Source organism: Pteropus medius, unplaced genomic scaffold (assembly GCF_902729225.1).
Source record: "Pteropus medius unplaced genomic scaffold, Ma_sr-lr_union100, whole genome shotgun sequence".
Taxonomy (NCBI): domain Eukaryota; kingdom Metazoa; phylum Chordata; class Mammalia; order Chiroptera; family Pteropodidae; genus Pteropus; species Pteropus medius.
Genome location: NW_024354498.1, coordinates 1,875,507 through 1,891,846, shown reverse-complemented (window position 1 = coordinate 1,891,846; position 16,340 = coordinate 1,875,507). Strand labels below are relative to the sequence as shown.

Here is a 16,340-nt window from a genome sequence, read left to right as displayed (position 1 = left end):
ATGAAGTCGCAGAGCAGAGATAAGACTAGGGCATAGGACTCTTTCCCATTCAACCATGAAGCTCTCAGACCTCATGGGCAAGGACAAATAATACTCAGCTTATTTTGGTCAATGGTAGTGAGAAAGGACCAGTGACAACCCTGAAGACATTCGCTTTGTGTGGGCTGAAGCCTTGGGGAGGCCCGTGGTGGTCTCCAAAGGGGTTGTGTTCAGGGAGAAGAAGGACAGGCAGGTGCTGCCAGGGGCCGATGTTACTTGGTCTCATTAGAGAGACTCACAGAGCAGATCGCTGATGGGATTAGATTTCCCTGCAGCTCTAGCTTTCCCCACCTGTCATGTCAAATTCTTTCATCTGAAGGGATCAGACCCACTGTGCCTAGTGTGTTGATGTTACCTTGGTTGCAACTTTATTCCCATCAACAATGGGATTTAATAAGCAGCCTGGAGAGTATAGAACCAGAGTCCAGCAAACGACAGCCCATGGGCCAAATCCAACCTAGCCACCTGTTTCTGTAACTAAAGTTTTATTGGCACACAGCCATACTCATTCATTTATGTATTGCCTATGGCTGCTTTTGTGCTATAACAGCAGAATTGAGTAGTTGCAGTAGAGACCCCATGATCTGTAAACCTAAAATGTTTACTGTCTGATCCTTTACAGAAAAGGTTTGCCAACATCTGGTATAGAGCCTTATCAGCTGCTTAGGAGACCATGGCCCTGTCTAGCCTATGGAAGGATCAACTGACTCCTTCAGGATATTTTTATGCCCCTGGCATAAATGAGATTTCATTAATACAACTGAAAAGAAATGTAGACTTATATAGATTCCCCTTATAATTCAAAGGTCATCTCTTCTTCTATGTGGATATGAAAGACAACTGTCCATCTCCTCTAAGAGTGGGTCTAGTTCTGGCTGCCCTCTTATTCTGAGGCATGGAGGAGATGGAATCAGTTGAAGAGAAAGCAAGGCCATTCCATGCATTACTTGGATAGTTAAAAGAGCCATCTGTTAAAGAATTTGTGTGCTATAAACCAGGTACTTGCCATACATTGTTTTGTTTATTCATTATAACAATCCTATTAAGTAGGATGGTTGTCCCCATTTTACAGAAGGGCAAACTAAGGGTGAACAAAAGTCACAGAGTGGTGAGGGAGAGATTTGTAACTGTTTGGCTCCATGTTGTCTGCACATAGGTACAGTAATTCAACTACCTAAATGCCTGACTGTTAGGAGGATGATTGACAGTAGCTAAGATTCGTTCAATCCAGACAAAATAGAGATCTGAGTCATTATGTCTAGAAGTTTGCACTGCAAAATACTAACTGCAAGATACTCATGAAAAAGGTTCAATATGTTTAGAAAACATTGCATACGTTACCACCTTCTTGAGAATGTACAAAGCCATAGCAAGTTGTGGGCTCTGAGAAATTCCACAGTAAAGATCTTATTCAACTTTGTTTAACATAGTGTTTCCTAAACACTTTATCGCTGAATCCTTTAATTAACAACATCCCATAAAACTCGTATTCCAAGAGACACACTTTGGGAACTTTTGAACTAGGTGATGAGGATAATGATGATTGATGATAACGGCTAATAGTTATTAAACAGTTACGGTGAGCCAGGCACTGTCCTAAGAATTTACATATATTAATTCATTTAACATTCACAGCAAACCTATGAGATCGGTACTGTTATTAATTCCTCACTTGACAGATGAGGAAACCGAGGCACAAAGAGGATAAACAACTTGCCCAAAGTCGCACAGCTAGTGAGTCCTGGAGTCTATGAGCTCCTCAAACACAGCGATCAGGTATCAATTCATCTTTGCACGGTTTCCACTTAGCATGGTACCTGGCACAAAGTATGTACCTAGTAAATGACAGTTGAACTGAACTGGAGATAAGATCCTAATAAAAGGAGAAACAACTAAAGTGTGTTGAATAGAACATTTAAAATCTTTAAGTGGTATTTATACAACCAGGGCACTCCCTCATCAATTGGGGTTTCTATTTGTTCCAAGTAAGATTGTATCCTAGATAACGGTCATATTATAAGCCATTTTGTATAGTGTAACCATTTTCATATTTTATTTATTTGATTTAACCCTACTTTAGGTTAATGCAGAGATGATACAAAAATATCTGAAAGTGAAGATCCTATTTAGCCACAAGAAATAATATTTCACTTGAAGGTGCATTAAATTGGGCTTTTCGTGAGGTATAAAACATATTGAAAGAGGCAAAACCACATCCATAAGGAACCACTGTATTGCCTTTGTTGGTAGAGTGGATGGATTTTTTTTTAAAGTAGTATAATAACAGCTATTGATAATAGTCAATAGCAACTTTTTAAATATTATAGACCTAAAATTATCAAGGTCAAATTTAATAGATAAAACACTGGTGAATTTTTAGTATAGATTTGAGGGAAGTGCTAGGGAAGAAAAATCAACACACTTTCAGCTTTAAAAGGAAGAGAAGCAAAATCAGCCTGACATGACTGTTTTTGTGCCCTGCAAAATAAAAAGGAAATTTATATTTAGCACTTCAGGAACTTCAAATGCAGTGATTAAATGGCATTATTTCCCATCACTCAATGCATTTAATAACAGTTTACACTTAATGAGGGCTTACTCTGCTATTTTAAGCTTCTTGTAGGAATAGCCCTGAGAAGTGAGTGGTATTATCCCCATTTTACAGATGTGGAAAAGGAGGTAGAGAGTTAAAACAGGTAAAATCGTTTTTCCATATTCCCACATCAGTACAAAATGGATTAAGGATTCAACCTCCAATAATCTGGCTTCAGAGTTCATGCCATTAACAGCTATGCTGGATAAAGAGAAGGTTCAAAGGCTAAAGGAGGCCCCCAGGTCTGGGAGGCAAAATAAATTCCACTACCAATGTCAGTGTATGTCAGAGACTCACTAGGCAGACACCAGATGGCCAAATGTGTCAATGCGGAGTTAATCCTTTCCAATAGGTTCTTCCTTGGTGGTTTGTTCTATGACAGGTTTCCAGAGGTTGAGCATCTTGCCACTTAAGAAGTTCGTCCATTTAAGGCTATGCATTAGTCATGACGGGTAAAGATCTGTTCCTCCACCCACCTCTACCACCAGTGTGTGCCAGGATTTCTAACCCCACAACCTGGCCTCACATATGCCCCACCTCCCCCAAATACCAGTGACTCACTAACAAATATATTTATGCTGTGATGGTGCATCAGATGCAAAATATTCAGGAACTGTTGCATGCTCCACAGTACTCAGAAAAGTCCAGGAAAAAAATGTTTAAAAGTTTCTTTGGAGAAAGCACAGATGCCTCCATGTCGATGGAAAGGAAAAGTGGAATTTTACAACAAAGCATTGTGGCCAGTATTCCAGTGTGGGAACCATTTGAGAGTTAAACACAGAGCCTTTAAGAGAAATAACAAATTGAGTAAAAAAAATATTGAAAGTTATCTTCATAATTATATTTGTGCTCCAAAATGCCTACTTCCCTTTCCCTTGTTTTGTGAGTGGCATGTGTCAGTTGAAACAACTAAAAATTTGTTTGCTTGGTGGGCTCCATGAGACATAATAGCATAAGTACTTTAAAAGATAAATACCTAAGCCTTGGGAAGAATGCTTGACAAGAAAAATATATTATTTACAGAAAGATGTATTTTAAACAGATGGCTCAACAAACTCAATTGGATGTAAAAATGGAAATTGAATTTTTAAATTCCTATCAATGAGCATATCAAAAACTTACATCAAAAAACATACACACTACACATTTATAGAAGATCATTTAATTCTAATTCATACACTTTGATTGTCTTACAATTCAGCATAATTAAACAAAAATAGCTTCTCCCTTCTCAGTTGTACCTTACCAGTCTTATATCTTTTCTCAATTGTGCCTTAAGTGAGTCTTTCTTTTCTTTTTGAAGGTAATCATCAGTTATGGGCGAACGATCTCAAAAAGTCTGATTTATTAAGCAAACAAGCCAGAAGTCGTAGAGCTGATGCTAAAACATAAATATACCTACTTACCTGGATGGCTCTGACATTAGAAACGGGCTGTTTCGACATATTCACGCGGTCTTATCCCTAAAAAGGCAAGTAAGAAACTGTTAGAGATGGTGGCATTCAGATTCTCGGTCTTGATAAATTAGAACTTAACTCATGATTCAACTGGGCAGTCACCCCTTTCAGGGGCCATATATTCTTTCAGTCTCAGTTTCCAAAGTTACTTAGCGACTCTCCTTCCTAATGCCTCGGGGACAGGGAACACTAGAGCGCAGGATAAATCATTCAGGAGGAGAAATGCTGAGATGCCTCGCCTCTGATGCTAATGATAGGCCATCAGAAACTTGAAAGGCGCTATCATCTCCTTCCCTGCCCTCCTGCCCTGCTGCCAAGAGCAGCAAAACAAAGAGGCTGTGGGAATAAAACACCTTTGTTTGGGACCTCAGAAGCTTTCCGCTTGAAACTGAACTTTTGATCTGAATTAGTTGTTGCCAGGGCTGCGCGTCAGTCCATTGAGAGCGCCTCCTCTCTGTTGAACACTCCAAAAGAAATAGCCAGTACCTCATTCTTACTACTGTGATGCTGCCTGCTCACTGTGCACGTGTCTGTTCTACCCAGAGACCTGAGTGGCGCTATGAGGAAGTAGGCCACATCTCCTCCCTGTGTGTCCACAGCCCAGGCTCTATAAACCAGGCAGCTGGCAGGCCTCGCCTTTCTTTTTCTCTTTGAATGAAACAGTCCCAGCAGGCAAATAGGACTTAACATGACCATGTCAGATCCCCAAGATGTAGCAGTGCTTCCTTCCCAAAGGACTTTTGCTTTCTTTCAGCTCGTGAGACGAGACTTACAGCAGGGCGACTATGGTTTACCGGAGGGGCAGGGGACAGCCCAGCTCTGTATCACTGTTGTTATAGCTTGGCCTATTAAATGTCAACAGGACTGAGTGAAAAAGTTAAAAACTCGGTGAATTAAAAACATGCTGCTTTTTAAACCCAAACTATAAAATGGGTTGGCTGACGTTCCTAGATTGATTGGCGTAAGTGTACATGTTAACTGGTGAGGAAACGAACGCAGAGAACAGTGTTGGCATTTGATGCAAGTGCTTTGTAACCTGGACTGTGTCACTCAACATCTGTAGGTCTATTTCCTCTTCCTTAAATTTTACTTGCTTCACAGGTTGTGTAAGAATCAAAATGACATGTTCCTGAAAATGCCTTGTGAACTGTAAAGCATGATACAAATATTGTTTTATTGCCATTGCCCATAGCTAGTGACTTTTTAGTACTACTATATACTGATCTACAGCTTTAGGTAGAAAGTAAGAGTTGATATAGTGATGTCCCTTAACACTTTGGAGATAAAACATGTAAGAACTCTGTGAGAACTTACTTTTTTTTTTTGGAGGTCTTCAAAGTCTTAGGTTCTATTATATGAAGTTAAACCGTTACATAATTTTTTCCAATCTGTGTAATTAGTATATCCAACTATATAGTCTTTGGAGTCACAAGCATGAAAAAAAATGGGATATTTTTTGTTTCACCTGAATGTTTGGTAATATAGAGATACAGCCTCCGTGCATAAGGGTCAGGTAGAATTATTTTTAATATGGCTAAAAGGTTAAAAATCAACACCAAATTGAACAATCAGGAATGCATTTTGCTCTTTGATGTTCCACATAGGTTGCTGTCTTTCCTGCAGTGTCAAAGAATCAATGAAGGATTTTTAATTTTTGTATCTAGGACACACAGCTCAATTTCAAAAGGAAAAGCTTGGTAGTTTAATTTTTAATGTTTCTATTCCTCAAAAGCTATTATGCAAAGCAATAATTCACACAGGACTTTAAATATCTCAGCATATAGTATTCTTTATGTGGGTACAACTAAAGTTTAATTAATATGTCACTTGGGAACTTTAAAAAATTTATTGTACATTGATTTGAAACGTGGGAATTAGGAATTTCTTTATGTTATTAAAATAGTAGGCTGAAATGTAAAATAAAATCAGACAGTGAATGACTGTTATTTATACTGAATTGAATTTTTTAAAATTAAGCTGATTTTGTTTTGTTTTGTTTTTTCAGTGAACTACTGTGTCACTTTGTATTCTGTGGACCTCTAAGCCTAACAGATAGATATTCCTTGGGCCTTGTCTCCTGTATAGCTTTGGTATAATCTCATTTACACACAAATTCCTTCTTAACATATATGTCAATCTGCAAACATCTCTAGAAAGTTGGTCAGATCCCAACTTTCATTCCTTGCAAACAGGCTATAGATAATGTTTGTGTAAATCAGTTCTGCGGCCGTTCCTGCTGTCCTCATTATTCTCAAAGAAATCAGGGCAAAGCACACTGATGATTAAAAATAGACAGTGTTCCCTGGCTGTTTCCCCAGCCCGGCGCTCACCTCCGTTAGGGATGCAGAGCGTAGAATGCACTTTCCTTCTTTATCTGCCGCCTCATCCCGGGACCAAAAACGAAAGCTATGCCTTAGATGCACAACGCCACTCACACTGCTTTTCTTCCAGAGAGGTACCCTTTAAAGCATTCTATTACTGTGTCTCCTGGTTCTGGCTAAAATTTGTAAACATGGAAAGGTTGGCAAGGCATATGTAGATGTTTACAAAGTCTATAGTATAATGGAAGTGCTTGCCAGTTTAGCACAGCTGAGTTTTCCTGGCAGTTCTGCAAGTCACTGGGGACCTTTAATGGTCTATATACTGAGTCATGTACAATGTACCTCTGCTGGTTTTTCATTGGGTAGCACGTAATATCTGACTTCTTTCATTTACTAAAATTTTGTCAACATTAATATCACTAATTTAATAAGAGGGGATTCAGAGGAAAATAAATCAATATTTGCAGAGAAGGGGTTTTGTTCTTTTTAAAGGTCAATTAAATGGCTAAACCTCAATCTCAAAGGGAATTATCTACGGTCTTGCAGCTAAAAATAATTCCCGAGAAGGGTGTAGAAAGATGGTCAGCTGTCTGAACTAACTCCTTATTCACTCTGCCTGAAATACGTGAGAGGGAAGAGGCACGCAGCGTCCCCACATATCAGAACCTGGTGCCCACGAAGAGACAGGAGTGTCGCCGTCTACCCTGCTGGGTATGGGGAAAACTGTGACTAAAGTGGGGCTTTTGAAAAGATGGCTCTGGAGTATTTATCGATCTATACATTGATAGAACTTTGTCATTGTGGCCAAGCCTGGCGCTTAGGGAAAGAAGAAAAGGGTTTTAAACTTGAACTGTGTTAACAACTCTGGCAATAATTTACAGTTAGGTAAATCAAAGATCTAGCATTATAGCTTTTCTCTGCCCCAAGTTCTCTTGATAATTTCTAGACTTATAGCCTGAGTCAGTCTGCAGCTGACTGACTGTAACCCTGGCCATTAGAGTCAAAAGGACATAGTATTCACAGTCACAGTAACCATATATGGATCATTGAAATTAACATCTTTATCAATACAAACTACTTTTAATTCGATATTCTTTCAACCTCCTCCCACCACACACACAATTTCTAAAACAGAAGCAATATCACCCATGAATGGTGAATTTACAAGGACGATATGCCCACTGGTAACAAGCTTATAAAGTTATAAGTAGTCACTTTAAGTTAGGTACCAAGGAAATTTCCTCCAGAAAGCCCAGTTGCCAGGTCTGGGTCCTTCTGCTTACCTGCTTTGTGTATTTGTTTACTGCCAAAGGAAAGTCCCAGGCAGCCAGGTGCAAGAATGCACGGCTCCTCAGAAGGTGAAAGGGATGTCCAGTATCCTCTGAGCAGTGATCTCAATTCCGATGCTTTGCATGTGGCTGAAATAGCTCAAGTGCTCGGTGCCTCACCCAGGATTGAGAGCTGCTCCCGGCTCAGGGCTGGAGGGGAACTCGGTTTAAGGCTAAGTGTTAAAGAGAATTCCTGTCATAGCTCACAGTTGTTCTTCCTAAATATAGAGTTTGATACAAGCCATACGCTGGCTGCCTCCAAAAGGCTTGACCGTGCTGAAAGCAGGGCTCAAATGTCAGCCGGAAGGTGGCTACGGAATCTTACTGCCCTCCTAATCTTCCAGAAGATACTTGGCTGCATTTTCTCACGTATTCTGAGGAGGCACAGTGAAGTTTGAAAAGTAGGGAAAGTTTCTATCTTTAGCTTTATTACCTGGAGGCAAGAAGATGAGGAGTGTTTAATAAAAATAGGAGAGAAGTGGCTCAGCATCTGAGCTTTTCAGCAAGGGCACAGACAAGAAGGAGCGTTTAAGTCCTAGCTTGGTCACCTAGGACTTGTTAAAGTTATTTTATAATCAGAACTCAATAAATGGTCACCAAGTGATGATAATTATATTACATTGAACTATAAGACATCACCCTTTTTGTAGGTCAAAAATGGTCACAGATCAACTGATTCATGTGGTTCCAGGGCCCAGAGTCCTTGCTCTCTCTGCTCTACCTCCTCTACTCGTGGCAATGACTTTGACCCCAGAGCACAGGAGACAATAGAACAAAACGAAACAAAGAGGAAATGTCAATTTTAAGTATGACAAAAACTGAGACCAGGTATGAGGCAAAACACTTTTTAAAGAGAACACTGTCAAATCCTAAGGCACATGCTCATTATTATTTTTTTTTGGTGGGGGGGCGGGTTGTGGCTCATTATTTTTAACACTAAACTTTTTTTTTTTTACTTCTGCAGTCTCTGAAATTACCTGTACATAGAACTTCCCTTTAGTAGAAGGATTAAACAGAGTGGACACACTTAGAATTATTCCACTGGATGAAAGTGACTCCATGTCAAAGTCCCTGACTTCGTGGTCAGTCACTGAGCTATCACCAGCAACCCCCTCCTACCAGTCATCTCGTTATGTGAGGGAAAGCTCCAATTCCTGTGAGCCCTGAAGTCAGGTTTCTGTTCCCTGAAGCTGAATGCATTCCACATGAAAGCAATTGGCTTGTTTTCAGGTAAAAAGAAAACCAACTTTCTGATAGTTTAAGAGGTCAGCAAATAATTGTGGTTCATCTCAGTCTGGGGTTCACCATTAAGTTCTATTCATGTGCTGCTTAAAAAAGTGTGCCTTTAAAATTCAGCTTAGACATCACTAAAGTGAGTTATTTTATACACTGGGGAAGAAAATATAATGAGGACCTTAATATCTCTCCTGATCTTTGGCTACTCCTATGTGTTCAGACGACAGGTGACATCACTCCACGCACGAACAACAAAAATGAGCCCTTTCTGACCCCTTGCCCTGTGGCCAGCCCACAAACATCCCAAGTTTCTACTAAATGCCAGCAACGAAGTATCCTCACAGTCACTGGGGAGAAAACGGTGAGTAAGCCTGCTCCTGTCCTCAGAGCTTACAATGGGGGGATGTGGCAGACAAAACTAAGTAAACAAATAAGATAATTATAAATCTTGTTAAGTGATATGAAAACACAGAAACAAAAAGCCCGAGGGCTGGCTGAAGAAGCATCTTCCCAAGAAGAGCTGAGTTTATAAGAGGGTCTGTGTGGCCAGGGGAGGAGGAACAGGGAGAATGGAGGCCACCTGACAGCCTGCCTCAACTTTCTAAGGGTCTTGAAGAGAGAATCAGGTGTGGATATCAGTGAAGTGCTGAAAGTACTATCCAGCAGTGTTGAGGGTCCAGCCGAGGTGAGAAACTTCACTGCCTCAGAGATTGCTGTTCTGACAACATAGTGACTGCTTTCCTGGGGTGTTGGTTCTAAAGAACATGTCTTCAGTTGGGTTCCCCCAGAAGTTGATCTTGAAATGAGATTTGTGTACAAGTGATTTATTAAGAAAGTGTTTCCAGGAAAAAACTGGGAAACAAAGGTGCGATCTCAAGTCCCACAGAAAGTATCTTTGGTCTGATCCCACAGGAGAGCTGTGGAGTATAAGTTATGCCATAGAGTTGTTCCAGTCCAGAGAAAGGAGTGGAGCTATCATACTCCTGTACTCGTCCATCATTGGTTAAGGGCTGCCTGGGGGCATGAATTCCCAGGGCTTCTGGCTCTCCTTACCAGCTGGAAAGGCATACTCCAGAGCACTAGGGCAGGCCTCCAAAACAGAGCTAAGGTGTTGGAAGTGAATGCCCATTGAAGCCAGGAGCGGACAACAAACAGGGAAAAGGGATCTGAGGGAATCTGGGCCGAGTTTGGTTATCATCTGCTTCAACACATAATGATGACATAATGCGTCATCATCTCGTCCATTATGTCATACAGGCCTCAGCAAAGTTGTTCTGAACTACACTGGCATCTTGTTTCTAAACAGCCTAATTGATTTGAAACGATCTTATAAAGTTCTAGTGCAATGTTGAGCACTTCAGTTTCTTATTAGTCATTTTGTAATGAGTGTTGAAATGGACTATTTTTGCAGGATTTTGGCAGCCTATAAATGTATTCGGAGTTACATTTTCCTTCATTGTCACATGAGACCTCTATAACTGGCTCTTTTTCAAAAATGAGGTAACTCTAGTTCCTTTGGTGACACACAGTAGAAGGGGGAGGGTCCTCCTCCAGGGTCTGAAGCAGTAACAGTAGCCACCTGGCACAGGCACCAGAGATCCGGAATGTTACAGAAATACCACTGTGGCCTCTATGCTCTTGAACAGAATTTTTCCCCAACTAGAATTTTACCCAAGGTCAGGATCTGTAAAACGAGGGAGTCACAATTGTATCACATACTAGGCAGGGCAATTTCTCCAGTTTCTTTTCCCTCCTACCCTGAAAAGTTGTTTTTGTTTTTGTTTTTGTTTAACTAAACTAGATCTATGAACATAAATGAGACAATAAACTTGTACACAGCTGGGTTCTCCTTGAGAGAAAGAAGGAATAAAATCCTAACGTACAGCATGTCACAGAGGTAATGCTGTGTGTGTTCAGCACACTGTCTCTTCTTCCTGGCACACAGGAGACTATTTTTCAGGCTCACTCACAATTGGATCAAGGCTAAGTTGTGACTAAGTTCTAGCCAATAGGATGTGGGCCCAATTACTATAAGCCGGTGCTACTCAAAATGTGGTCCATGCACCAGTGCCCATTTGCAAACTGTTTGTTACCAGTCTGCAATGAGCTGATACAGAAATTTTAAAGTAAGCAATTAAGGATTTTTATAGTAATTTGACATTGCCACTACATCTAAGCAGCATTTCCTTTTTCTAGTAATTCATTTTTGTTGCATTTTTATAAAAGCATTAGACTGTGATGGACTAACATTTTTAAAATATTTTTTTCATTATTCAATTACAGTTGACATACAATATATTAGTTTCAGGTGTACAACATAGTGATTACACATTTATATAACTTACAAAGTGATTACTCCAATAAATCTAGTACCCATCTGATACCGTAACGCAGGAGCCCCAGGCCTGGAACTTGCACCCGGACTTCGGTTATTCTGAAAAAACCCACCAGGAGGGCCAGAGCGGTGAGAAATGCTGTTTATTATTCACGAGGCAGGGAAGCTTCAGCAGCGGCCTGTCAGAGCTCAGGAAAAGGCATCAGGCCAACCTCACTGGGGGAGCTGCTGCCTTCTCAGATGGATTGGAGCAAGATGTGCTGTTTAGTTCCAGAAGCAGATAGGGTCCATGAGAACGACAGACCAGCCGCCTTCTCGAGCGGAGCGAGCAGATAAGGTCCACAGGAGCAGCAGAAAACGTCCTTGGGAGCAGGCCCTGCCCAGAGCTCTTTGTGCACTGCCTTCCTTATAGCCATATGGAGCACTTCTGTTTCTTACTACCCATCTGTCTTCTGAGTATGTGGAGGGTCTATGTTCTGGGTTAACCGTATAGATATCATACATAGTTATTATAATGGTATTGACTATATTTCCCACACTTTACATCTCCATGACTATTTTGTAACTACCAATTTGTACTTTTTAATCTCTTCACCTTTTTCACCCATGCTCCCAAACCCCCTCCAATCTGGCAACCATCAAAATGTTGTCTGTATCTATGAGTTTGTTTGTTTTATTTGTTTATTTTGTTTTTAGATTCCATATATAAGTGAAATCATATGGCATTCGTCTTTCTCTGTCTGACTTATCTCACTTAGCATAACACCCTCTACATCCCATCCAAGTTGTTGAAGATGGCAAGATTTCATTCTTTCTGTGGCTGAGTAATATTCCATTGTATATATGTACCACTTCTTGTTTATCCATTCATCTATTAATGAATACTTAGGTTGCTTCCATATCTTGGCTATTGTAAATAATGCAATGAACATATGGATTCACATGTCCTTTCAAATTAGTTTTGGGTTTGTTTAGATAAATATCCAGAAGTCTGATTACTTGGTCCTTCTTTGTCTCTTATCACAGCCTTTGTTTTAAAGCCTATTTTGTCTAGTGTAAGGATTAGTAACCCAGGTTATTTTTTTGTTTCCATTTTCATGAAATATCTTTTTCTATTCCTTTACCTTCAGTGTGTGTGTGTCTTTCAATCTGAAGTGAGTCTCTCGTAGGCAGCATATGTAGGGGTCTTATTTTCTTATCCATTCAGCCACCCTATCTTTTGATTGGAGCACTTAGTTTTTTTTTTTTTCATTTGATATTTGCTGATAGATATGTAGTTATTGCCATTCTTTATTCATATTTTGATACGTATTCTTCTTCTTAAAGTAGTCCCTCCAATATTTCCTATAATACTGGTTTGATGGCGATGAACTCATTTAGCTTTTTCTTATCTGGGAAGCTCTTTATTTGTTCCTTCAATTCTAAATGAAAGCTTTGCTGGGTAGAGTAATCTTGGTTGTAGGTCATGGCTTTTCATCAGTTTGAATATTCTGAAAAAAGCCCTTCTGTCCTGCAAAGTACAGATTTGAGGAATCAGCTGCCAGTCTTAAGGGAGCTCCCTTGCAAGTAACTGCTTTTCTCTTGCAGCTTTTAAGATTCTCTCCTTGTCTTTATTGTTTGGCATTTTGATTATGATGTATCTTAGTGTGGGCCTGTTTGGTTCATTTCGCTTGGGACTCTGTGTACTTTCTGGGCTTGTATGTCTATTTCCTTCACCAGGTTAGGAAAGTTTTCTGTCATTATTTCTTCAAATAGGTTTTCAATTTCTTGCTCCCTCTTCTCCTTCTGGTACACCTATGATATAAATGTTGGTAGGCTTGATGTTGTCCCAGAGGCCCTCTGCTTCATCTAATCTATTGATTACCTCTAATGTATTCATTTCAGTTATTGTATTCTTCATTTCTAACTGGTTCTTTTTTATGGTTTCTATATCCATTTTTATGCTTACTATCTCTTTGTTGAAGTTCTCACTAAGTTCCTTGAGCCTCCTTATAACCAGTGTTTTGAACTCTGTATTTGGTAGGTTGTTTGTCTCCATTTCATTGTTATTTTTCTGGAGTTTTCTCCAGTTCTTTCATCTGGGACATGTTTCATTGTTTCTTCTTTTTGGCTGCCTCTCTCTGTTTGTTTCTATGTATTAGGTAGATCTGTTATGTCTCCCAATCTTGGCCAGGTGGCCTGTAGTAGGTACCCCGTGTGTCCCAGTGGCACAGTCTCTCTGATCGCCTGTGCCAGGTGCTCCAGGCATGTTCCTTATTTGTGTTGTATTTTCCTTCCTGTTGTGGTTGACACTTGATTACTGTTGGCAAGTCAGTGAGTTGGATTGACCCTGAAGCTGACTTGCTGTGAGGATTGGCCACACCCACAGAGCATGAATTGCTGTGTAGGGGCTGACCCCATGGAATGGGATTCTTCCCAGCAGGCTCGTGTAGCTGGTGAGACCACCCTTTGAGCGTGCCATTTCTAGGGCTAATCGGGTGGTGCTCTGTTGTGGTCTGAAGCCGGCCTCGTGGTGTGTTGATTCTGGGGCCTCCTGGGAGGGGCTCCTGTGCAGGCCAAGGTCAGCCGCTGCCTGTGACGGGCCTGGGGATACCTGGTAGGAGCTACCACTGTGATGGACCCAGAAGCACTTGGAAGAGGCCAAGCTGAGAACTGAGGCCGGCTGCCACCAGTACCTGACTTGTAGCAGCTCAGCAAAAATGCCAAAAGGGACCCAGAGGCTTGATGCCATCTGCTGAGTGTCCAAAAGGCTCAGCCACTGAAAGTGCTTCTGTTGGTGCGCAAGTTGGATGAGGCAGAGTCCCAGGTAGTTACCAGGGTGGGGCAAGTGGAGTTGACCAGATTAATACAGATTCAGATTTGGTGCCATTGCTGAGCCTGGAGACACTATGCAAAATGCCCAGCAGATGCCCATCTCGGGCCCACAGACCCCCGAAAAGTTGTCCAAGAAAGACTACAGCATGGGTCAGAGCTGGCTGCCCACCACCAAAAGTGTCTCCTGCAGTATGTGAGTTTGGTAGGGTAGGGTCCCAGGGAGTCACCAGGGGTGGAGCGAGTAGATCTCACCTAGCCAAAGCAGATTCAGTTTTGGCTGTGTAGGGGCGGGCTCAACACAGGCAAGATGGCGCCCGCCTGTAAGCTGCACAGGAGGAGGGCTCAACACAGGGCCAATGGCGGCTGTTCCTCCAGCTCTTGCCCCAAAACCACACAGTTCAGTCTCTCCCTATATGTCTCTGGTACCTCCCAAGTCATCATCCCTCCATCAAAGCTAAGGGTGAGTGCCTACGAGTGAGTGAGTTTGTGTGCAGGACCTTTAAGGAGACATCTGTATTTCCAATAGCCTTCTTTCTCAACCAGGTGGATGGAATCTCTGCTGGTTTTTACAGCCAAATGTTGTGGGGGCTCTCCTTCCCAGCACTGGAATCCTGGGCTGGAGAGTCCCTTGTGGGGCTGGGGCCTCTCACTCCTCAGGAAGCACCATCCTCAGCTGAGATAGTCTTCTCAATTTTTAACCACCACACCTGAGTGTGGGATCAGCTCATTTTGTATCTCCATCTTTCCTATCAGTCTTGACATGACTTCTTCTGTATGTTCTTAGTTATAAGAATTCTGTTCAGCTAGTCTTCAGATGATTCTCCAGGTTGATTGTTCTATAATTTAGTTGTAATATTAATGTGGTCATGAAAGGAGGCGAGCACAGGTTTTACCTACTCCGCTGTCTTGCTCGGAACTTGGAAATGTTTTATTTAAATTTTCATTATCTTTTTTTGTTTGTTTTTGGAGTCCTGGAAGGCATAGGAAAGAAAAAGAGAGGTAAAAATGAAGTGATGATTTAGTAATTCTCCCGATTTTTAACAGCCACATTAGGTGCTGAATCAGCTCGCTCCGCATCTCTGCACCTCCTACCCATCTAGATGTGGCTTCTATATTTCTTTAGTTATAGGACTTCCATTCAGATAGACTTCAGGCAATTCTCCATGATGGTTGTTCTGTAGTTTAGCTGTAATTTTGATGTGGTCATAGGAGTGCAGTGTTTATCTACTCTGCTATCTTAACCAGAACTATACTCAAATTAACTAGAACTATACTTGAATTAACTCAAACCTAGTCCTCAGACTGTTTGAGAAGTACTGCTGTAAGCCATTCCACACCTGGCTTTTAAAGACATCTTGTGCAGTCCAGATCTTTCTTCCCCACTTGTAGCCATCTTAGAAGCCATTAGTCCTAGATGTCATAGCTACAAGATAGAAAAGGATCACTGGACACACATCAGACTCTGACATGATGTGAGCTTTACATTTACTATATAAAGCTATAGAAATGTGGGCTTGTTACGAATGCATAGATATTTGACTTATACAAGTGGTCATTGCCCTCATTCTTGAGATTGGGCCAGCTGGGGATGGAGGACCCACTTCCCAGCCACTTCACTCCCATGTTTGGTGCCCTAAGTCAGGGATAGTTGGAAGGCTAGCCCAACTGGGACTGTACACCAGAATTCCTACATGAGGCTTCTTCAGAATGGTGGCCTCGGCATAGTTGGCTTCTTACATGGAGATTCAGTTCTAATAGCAAGTGGGCCAGTAAAAACAACAGAAGCTGCACGGCCTTTTATGCCTAGCTTTGGACATCACATAGCAAGACTCTTGCTGTAGTTCTGTTGGCCAAAGCAGTAACAAACCCACACAGAGTCAAGAAAAGGGGACATGAACCTCTCTCTCTATAGGATGAGTATTTATAAAGTTTCTGGCCATATTTTAAAACTACTTCACCATGACTAAAATTTGGGGTCCTACTTTCAGATATCTTGTATTCCCTTCAAAACATCTGACTCAGAGCTTTCTCCATAGCAGGCACCCACCAAGTGTGTGTTGATTTTAAAGAGAGTGGGGAGCCAGGAATATTGCTCCTGTTTTGAGGATAATTGAGTCTGTGGTCATGGGAATTTGAGTTTGTAATAGTTCATGGATTCTAGGGTGCACATTTTTCACATTTTAACATCTCTGAAATTGGCATGTTAAAATTTATGGC

The 16,340-nt window shown here is 41.2% G+C and overlaps 1 protein-coding gene and 1 long non-coding RNA gene across 2 annotated transcripts in view; both read right to left on the bottom strand.

Annotated features, from left to right (window-relative positions):
- SMPX (small muscle protein X-linked) overlaps positions 1-8,212 on the bottom strand; it is a 49,026-nt gene extending 40,814 nt beyond the window's left edge. Inside the window, exons 1-2 of the mRNA XM_039852276.1 lie at positions 7,694-8,212; positions 4,039-4,095 (exon numbers count right to left, since the gene is read on the bottom strand). Coding sequence (XP_039708210.1) covers positions 4,039-4,077 — 39 coding nt within the window. The 5' untranslated portion in view covers positions 4,078-4,095; positions 7,694-8,212. The remainder of the gene's footprint in view (positions 1-4,038; positions 4,096-7,693) is intronic.
- A 5,122-nt stretch (positions 8,213-13,334) lies between these two features.
- LOC120594273 (uncharacterized) overlaps positions 13,335-16,340 on the bottom strand; it is a 60,105-nt gene continuing 57,099 nt past the window's right edge. Inside the window, exon 4 of the long non-coding RNA XR_005650535.1 lies at positions 13,335-15,094. This is a non-coding gene — a long non-coding RNA (uncharacterized LOC120594273). The remainder of the gene's footprint in view (positions 15,095-16,340) is intronic.